This window comes from Trachymyrmex septentrionalis, unplaced genomic scaffold (genome assembly GCF_001594115.1).
Source record: "Trachymyrmex septentrionalis isolate Tsep2-gDNA-1 unplaced genomic scaffold, Tsep1.0 scaffold2, whole genome shotgun sequence".
Lineage (NCBI taxonomy): Eukaryota > Metazoa > Arthropoda > Insecta > Hymenoptera > Formicidae > Trachymyrmex > Trachymyrmex septentrionalis.
In genome coordinates, this window is record NW_017305179.1 from 2,031,836 (window position 1) to 2,040,576 (window position 8,741).

General features: G+C 48.2%; 1 protein-coding gene across 3 annotated transcripts in view; it reads right to left on the reverse strand.

The window, feature by feature from the left end:
* Positions 1–8,741, reverse strand: part of LOC108747404 — a 10,238-nt gene continuing 1,497 nt past the window's right edge. For 2 of the 3 annotated variants that reach the window (XM_018484830.1, XM_018484831.1), the window contains exons 2-4: positions 7,225–7,412; positions 5,640–5,854; positions 1–3,618 (exon numbers count right to left, since the gene is read on the reverse strand). In XM_018484830.1, the coding sequence (XP_018340332.1) occupies positions 1,210–3,618; positions 5,640–5,854; positions 7,225–7,330 (2,730 nt within the window). In that variant the 5' untranslated portion in view covers positions 7,331–7,412 and the 3' untranslated portion in view covers positions 1–1,209. The remainder of the gene's footprint in view (positions 3,619–5,639; positions 5,855–7,224; positions 7,413–8,741) is intronic. The other variant, XM_018484829.1, reaches the window with a different exon arrangement.

Here is an 8,741-nt window from a genome sequence, read left to right on the forward strand (position 1 = left end):
ACGTATAATCTAATTCACGTATAATCTTTCTTTTTTTCCTTTTGCGTTTCGAACTCATTATTGTCAGATACTTCGATGCTGATTATCGATAAGATTCTATAATTAGATTAGAGGAAACGAGATATAATAAAAGTATAAAAACATTTTCTACGTATCGTTGAAGCTACTGTCTCGTAGATGTCTTGCTATCGCTAGAAATGAAGCTATCGCCGCTCGTACAATCAGCGACAGAAATAATCCGATCGCTACAAGTCTACGACAGTTCTCGCAAACGACGTATGACATCGTATGAGAACGATCGAGATGAGAGAGCTATGCATGAAGTTCTATGTCTATGGCAGTGTGCGTAGAGAAGACGCGATGACAATACGACGAGTGTATAACGCGGCAGTGGCAAATACAGTTTTGCTTAGAATTTCGTCGTCGCTGTAAGAGAAGGATAATGTATGGATCATTAGAGTTCCGTAAAGAGTGTAACTATAGAAGACCGACAGAGTGTAATGAACGTGGGGTGGGCGATTGGCGTTGACAGAGACGGTAGTGTAATAACTTGAACACCGCGATACAACAGAGTAGTAAAGATCCGGAATCAAGAGTCTCTCACGCAATTAATCGTCGAGCAAACTCGACGTTCATTAGACCCGGAAGCATCACATTGAGAGAATTATTTGTAATTTGTCGGATCTGTCGTTTGGAGCAGTATGGAAAAACATCTTCCGACACACCTCGATGAGGCTTGAGAAGGAGAACCATTTCTATCGATTTTTTTCAAACAACACAGAGGTCTGAAACACAAGGGCACCGACGGTCTCGACAGGTTAAATAAGCTTGCCTTAGGGACTCTATTCTTCTCTAGATTACAATCTTATCTATGATATAGTTAGAGACATACAATTTATTTAACCAAAATTAGCAATGCTAATGCGGCTGAAAGACATTTGAGGGACGTTTAAAAAGTTCAAACGCCACAAGAACATCTCTCTCTCTCTCTCTCTCTTTCTTTCTCTCTCGCATCGTTATATTTGCAGTGTTTCTCCAGGAATAAAGATTTATTACATTAGACGTTTATGCATCTACGTATGTATACAAACGTACGTACATGCGAGTATAAAGAAAGAATGTTAATTAGGTGATAAATTCGTTTCTTAGACCTCTGTGTTCTCCGAATTTGTGCGTATACCCGCAGAAGTAGAGGCACGATCGCGCCTCTTAATAGGGCACGTGTATGTCCCTGGAGCGCGATCGTCCTCTGCAAAGCCTGCACATGGCGATGAAACACGCGAGACCCAGAAGAATGGCGAGACCGGCGCCCAAACCTGCGCCAGCCCAGCCGGCGGGTCCAGCGAAACCGCCGCCATTACCACTGACGGGACCACCGCACGTCTCCACCGACTCGTCGTCCGGCTCGTAAAAGGTGCCATTCAGGATACCCGGCAGGGGCAAGCTGCGACTGGGACAGTTGACCACGCCGTTGCACACCAATCTCAACGGAATGCATCCCGCGTCGCCGGGACACTGGAAGCCGCAGTCCTCCAGTTTCCCGGTGTTGAGAGCCCCGGATCCGTCCCTCGGTAGATGAAAGAGCTCAGTCCATGCGATCTTGAAGGCCGCCCTGGCTGGCGCCATGGACCCGGTAAACTGTATGATCACAGCCGGCGATTCCTCGACGACATCGCCGCCCGGCGCCTGATGATCTATCGGCGGCGCGATACGCGCCGCTGAGATGATTGGCATCTCTCTCACGTAGCTGACGTTCTCACCGCAGATACCGAGATACGGCACGGCACTGCCCGGCAGGAAGATCTCGAGCTTGCCGTCCTCGCAGGAGCGCGATGCGAATTTGATCTTGTCAAAGTGCAGCCAGAGATCCCGCTCACGGTTCACCCGCAACTCCCAGATACATTTGATGGTCCTGGGTGGCGTGACGTATCCCAGTGCCTCGTAATGCGGAAACTCGATCTCGCCGTCGGTGGCGGGTGGCAGAAGCGCCGGTCCGCATAAAGGGCTATGCGCGAACTCGTATCTCGCCTCGAAGAGCGGCGCGGGCCACTTGAAATAACTCGACGCCGCGTGCGCACCGTCCACCAGCAGCTTCAGATCCAACCTCTCGCCCCGGGAGACGACTCTGAGAACAGGCGGCCGCGGTGCCGGCGACGAGCTCGTGGGCGCCGGAGTGCCGTTGTTGTTGATCCGACAAAGGCAGTGCGCCTTGATACCATCCGGATTAGGTTCCCGAATGATCACCCGATCCACTCGACTGTCCCAGCAATGGCCGCATTGAGCGTACGGATGCTCCTTGAAGTTAATTGACTCTATCACGAGAATGACGCGCGCGTACAGCCGCTTGTCCGTGACGAAGCTGTAGGTGCAGGACAGATCAGCGGGTGGGTCGCCCGGTCGTTTGTAAACCAAAGTGTTCAACGGCGACCGTAGACGGCCCGAGCGCGTCTTCCACGACGCGAATACTTCGTCGCACTCGGTACCGGGCGTGGGTTCGCCAAATCTCGTCGCGTTGAAGAAGTCATAATGAGCCCAGTAATAGAGCGAGCTGCCGGAGTAACTGCCAGTTTTACTTTCGAATCGCACGAACAGAGCGTTCGACGTCGAGACGAAGTCGTGCTTCTCCATCGGTTTGCTGAAAGTGTCGCAGAAGGTCTTGATGATACGAGCATCGTCCGGCCAGTCGGCGTCGTAGAGCGTCAGGCTCTCACCGCAATCGCCGTCGTAGGGCTGAATCGGCGACTCGATACGGTTCACGCGAAAGCTGGGGAAATAAAGACGAGCGATCTCGCCGGGTCGACCGCGTAGCAAATAGGTGCAACTGGTGTGTGGCGGGTACCAGTGCGCGACCGATAGAAAGATACCCTCGTTACCACTCACGAGAGATTCGCTGTTCAGCAGCCAGTCGCAACTGCCGTTTTTAACACCCGCGGTCTCTACGTGACCGGGCCAGTTGCCCACGTTGAAGTGAAAACCGGTGTTGAGCAACGGGCCAGCCGGCGACGACACGAACTCGACGTAAAGATCCTCACTGGTGCCAATGATGCTGTACGGGAATTTGCCCATACCGCAGAAAGTGCCGATCACCGGGCTACTCTCATTCTTACCGTCGTACACGCGTATATAATCGTACGGGCAGTGCTCCGAGCCGGAACTGATCGGCCGCATCGGACACGTCATGATATTCTCGCAACGTTGACCGTCGATGTTGAACTCCTCGTTCTCGATGTAGAGCTTGATGAAGGGCAGTCGGGTGTTCAGACGATATTTGCAGTGCAACGCGCGCGGATAAATCCCGGGATAAGCCGGGCTCTGTACGTAGCACGTTTGCAGCCGGCAGTCCTTGAAGACGCGCTCGCAGTAACTGCCTGGTACGACCTCGCCGCGACGATTCGGATAGAGTTCCGGGTGTTGGCCGTATCTGAGGTACACCTCGAACTGCGGCTCGGCACGCGAATCAAAACTGAAATACGTCTGATCGGTGAAGTTGTCCGCGTGGAAGATCACCCGCACGAAGCTGGTCTCACTGATGAAGGTCTGCGGCTGCTCGGACTCGCCGCAGTAGACGCCCGGGTCCTTGCGATTGCTCACCTCTGTCTTCGTGTTGCCGTCTATGATCTGGAACAGTGACGTGAAACGCGTGATGGGCATATATAACGTTCGAAACGATCGATGACGTCGTAAGGTGACGACGTCGCGTCAGGTATTGAGAGATTTAATCAATTTTAATTACCAATGTAATCCAAGCTCTCATGCCAAAATTGTGTCGTCCGTAAAATATAATTATAAATAATAATCGTTCGTCTCACTAAAAGATACGATCGGTGAAATTTAATTGTACTTGGTTTATAATTGAAATTCTTTATATCGCATAATGTAATCTGGTTAAATACAAATGTTCTACATTTCATGAGTTTACGCACGTAAACTCATTTCAAGTAAAAAGCTATTCTATAAAAATAATTAAGTCTATTAAAAATAACAGGCATTCAAATGAGACACGCGATAATTTGACATAAAATTATTAGGTAGTACAGCGAATAAATAATTGAGCTGTAAGTTTACAAGATGATAAAACAGTTTATATGGGAGATACATACTTATTCAAACGGAAGCTAATAGTTTAGTAAAAAATACAATGGTTTCATCATGTATCCCGCTTCTTGAATCTTACGAGCTCATGCAGAGGGAAATGTACCTGAAGTGACTACTATTGACTTTTCATCCTTTTTTACTGGTGTAAATTTGAAAGTCGCGAGGGAAACCGAGGGAAAATACAGGGGAGATAGAGAGCACAGTGAACAGAGAAGCACAGAGAGAGAGAGAGAGAGCGAGAGAGAGAGAGAGAGAGAGAGAGAGAGAGAGAGAGAGAGAAAGGAGAGGAGAAGAGAGAGGTTTACAGCGTCACAAAGATCAATACCTGATACCGAAGTAACTGAGAGAGGTGGCAGCAGGACGAGTGCGCCCGCGCGCACTCGCTCGCTCGCTCGCTCGAAAAAGGTGCAAGCGGCAAACGGGGAGAAAGGTGAGGGAATCACTTATCGCGTTCATCTCTTATACGGAAATGCTCTAATTCGCGACATTAATACGGCTACGCTTTTGATACCCCTCGCGTATTCACCGTCAGCCCCGTCCCGATGGGCAAAATTAGATTAACGCGAGACCGAACTATTCCATTCTTATGATAGTCGCGGCGCAAACAAACCCGCGAGTTATTATCTAGTCGATACGCCGCGAACGTGCGCTCGATTCGTCATGGGGTGTTATGGGGATTATCGGAATACGAGGATTCCGGTCAATACGTTATTCGAGCGTCTCTCTATTTTAAACGAGCTAAGTCGCTGATTTCGATCAAATGCAGATTCGGTGTGATTAATTTCAATTAGCTAAAGTTAGTTGAATAAATTATAAGTAAAAATTCAGCGAAATCGATAAAGTCCTGGTATTAAATCACATAAAAATCACATAAAATAAAAGATTTCATGTGATTATATTATTAGAGATTCTATTTTTCATTTCGCCCGCGTAGATAATTATTCCTCCGAAAAAAGTATGGAGTCTGGTGCGCCTAGGCGTAAAATAGACTCTAAATGCATCGTTGCGTACGAAGCGAGGCGAATCCGATAATGATATATCAGGCTCAGTTTACATCTGGCGTAACTGCGTGTTTTTTTTTTTATTTTTTATTTTTTTTATATTTCCCGGAGATCGCGCGCAGCTTACGGAGTATGAAATATGCGCATTTTCATCGTACAATACGAGTTCGACTGTACCACGTATGCATTGGTCCGCGACGCGATTCAAAGAGATACGCGGGTATCAGCGTCCCTCCGTCGTTACCCATCCTCGTCCCGCCGGTTCGGCCTCGATATTCAACTCGAATCGAAAGAATAATCGAGGAACGCTATTGTCGAATCGAAATTAAATTCCAGCGCCCGATTAATTGGCCAGATTCTCCCTATTCAATTAATAGGAGAGCGCGAAGCGAGGGGGTGAATGTAGCGACTCGATGAGATGAATTCGGCTGTGCCGTTTGGATGCGCAATCCTGGAATTAGGGACACCGTCTCTCATCCTTTCTCTTCCTCTCGGGCAAAGTTCACACACACACACACACATACACACATACATAGCACTCACCTGCAGATAACCGCCGCTGCAGGTAGTAGCGTTCTCCAGCACTCCGACTTTAAACTTCTTGAAGCGCACCCGCAGAATCCAGTCCCGGGGTGTTCCGCGAAAGGCACGGAAACGGTACCAGCACGAGAGGGGCTTACCCCAATTTGCTGGGGTCACCGCCGGGCTCGACACATCTTCGTAAATGTCCACTGTCTTGTTGCAGTGGCCTCGGTCCGCTGAAATAAAGCTGGTTAGAACGAAAAAAAAAAAAAAAAGAAAGAAAGAAAGGGAAATCCTTCCGGAATGCCCTCTTCTTTACTTCATTCTCAATTTCAATTATTAATTATCAAGTATGCTAATTATGTGCGTAACTTTATATGAAATGAGTAATATTATATTAGAGCGTGAATGTGTTAATAATATTTGTATTAATTATCAATAAGGTATTCATTAGTAATAGAAGATCATATAATTAGAGTGTGTGCGAGAATATTTGAGAATATTCCCGGAACGAAAGAAAAATTCAACTCGCGCGCGAGAGAAACATACTTTTTTAATTAATTTCACGTAGACCTCGCTTATAATGAAAACGGAGAAGATGCGGTTAAATGACGGACCACCCGCGATGTCCTCGCTAAGAAAATATTGATTTCGAAAAATCAAGTTGGCGGCCGTAGAAACGTATTATTAAATCCAGCGTCGCGAAAATACGGGATGTCTCGTGCAACCGCGTATTAGAACCGACGGTATTTTTCGTTGACCCGGTTGACTAACGGAGGAAACGATGAAGGGACGGGACACACCAACGGAACCGATAGAGTATCAGAGGAGGGTAAGGAACGCGCGACAACACGCGACACAAGTTTCGGCCGTGTAATCGATATTCGACCCGCTTGCCAGATACCTCTTATAAAGCGGCAGCCTCGTATTATGGCCGGGCCGCCTCTCGTTCGTAAATCACTTTTCCGCAGGGTATCAAAACCCTCCTTCGCCTTCACCTCGGTGGGTTCGCGCCCAGCGATATACCCGGCGCAAGTAAATCTCTCTAATGCGACGGTTAAGATTCGAGGCCGCGCGTCTCGGCTGTTACACCGATAATTCGGTCTGTTAGCCGCGTAACGAAGTTGCGATAATTGCTACCAGCTCGCAGGATAAGTAGCTTCCTGGATGAGTTTTCATTAAACCGCGCATCATCGGATTTGGATGCAGGTCGAAAAAGAGAGAGAGAGAGAGAGAGGGATTGATACCGCATCCTTAAACGAGATTAATCCGTCAGTCGCAACGGTATTTTATCCACTGGATTAAATTAGAAGTTGAAAGTTCTGCGAAAGTAGAATAAATGTAAGTCGCACGATTCTTATATCGGATCGCTAAATTAAAGAAGTAATTAGCAATTATATAAATAGCGTAGTAAGCGATAGAAATGATCACGGTGTCGGATTGCATCCGTCGACGAATAAATATAGAGATCGTTCTCGCGATCGTTGTCGCTGGCCTGGAAATTTGAACTCTCGCTGGAATTATACCCTGCCCCTCAGCTTTCCCCGCGGTCCTCCCTTCCCTCCCCCCAAAACCCTCCCCGCCCCTCCCCCTGGATTAGACTTACCTCTGCGAACGGCAGCGGGACTGGGGGTGGCCAGAAGCAGGAGGAATATGGCGAAAAATCCCCAGCCCCAGCTACCGAGGAGTACCAACACAGGCATTCGAGGCATTCCCGGGACAAGTGCCGAGGCTGTCAAAATACCTCCGCTTTCTCTCCTCTTATCTCCATTTGCCTCTCCCGTCGAGAACTACCTGTGCATACGCGCATATAAAAAAAATATACGTAACGACACACACACACACACACACACCCACACACACACACACATACATATAATATCGTTCCACTGATCCGTCCTGTCGGCTGTCGTGTGGGTGCATCAAAAAAAATATTGAACATCGTGCATCCGCAAAGTCCTTCGTGAAAAAAATAGTAGTACGTATAATTTCGTGCGAGAAAAATATTTCCCAGCGAGCTGACGTTATTTACTTCTCGCTGTTTTGCCATTAAAACGACGATCAAAAACGCGTAATTTTAATATCTGGATCTTTTTTCACGCCCCGCAAAATGAGATGAAACGTACAATTTTAATTCGAATTCTTCTTCCCCCCCCCCTATTCCAATAGCGATCAATCTTCCATAAAAAGAAAAATTTGTAATTTAATCGCCGAAAAGAACAGGTGCGGGGGAAAATCGCTGGTTCAAGCCGAAAAAGCTGGTTCATTTCCAATTTCCCCTTATTCGCTATTCCGGGAGCGCGAAATCTCTACAACGCGACTAGTACTTGATGCGATGCAGGCGCAAGTACATCGCATTATCATTTCCCCAAAGGACAATAAGGAACACCGCATGGTTTGCCAGATGGGTCGAGCATATGCCGGAAGGGCCTCGTTCGTACGTCCACGTCGAGAGAGCGGGGTGATAATTGGTTAAATCCTCGTTGACTCGGCCATCGACAACCGTACTTCACCTCCGGAATTTTCTCTCCCTCTTCATTCACCGCCGCCCTCCTCCCCCCCGCGTCCATCCTCGCATTCCCGCGCGTTGCATTCATTGTTTCGTCTCTCGAGAGAATTCAATATTTTTTTTTTCCTCCCCCTGGAGGCACGCCGACCTCCAGCAAATTCAAATCGTTCAACGCGAGGATATCCAGAGATATTTAAAGATTCAAAGACTCACGGGGGGGGGATTTCGGGGATCGCGAAGGTCCGAGTGGTGCCGGAATTGCGAACGGCCAAGGTCGCGGAAGTTCTTTTTTTTTCCCCCTTCCCGCCCCAACAAAACTCGTGCATTTCTGTCGGGACGTCCGTAGAATTGATGCACTCGCGGATTTTCAGATTCTATCGGCGTGCGCGAATCGAATAAAAGCAGGCGCGTGCTGAAAATGTCGAGCGAACCGAGCTCGGAGCGGTTAGCGCATCAGCAATTTAGATCGCTCGTTGATTACGCGCGTGAATAGGGGATGCGTTCGACGACGCGCGTTTTACAAAACGAGCAAGGTGACACGGGAGGGAGAAAGAGGAAACTGGATCGACGATCTCGCGGAATCTCGTTCGAGCGATTGTTTCTCCACCCCCCCC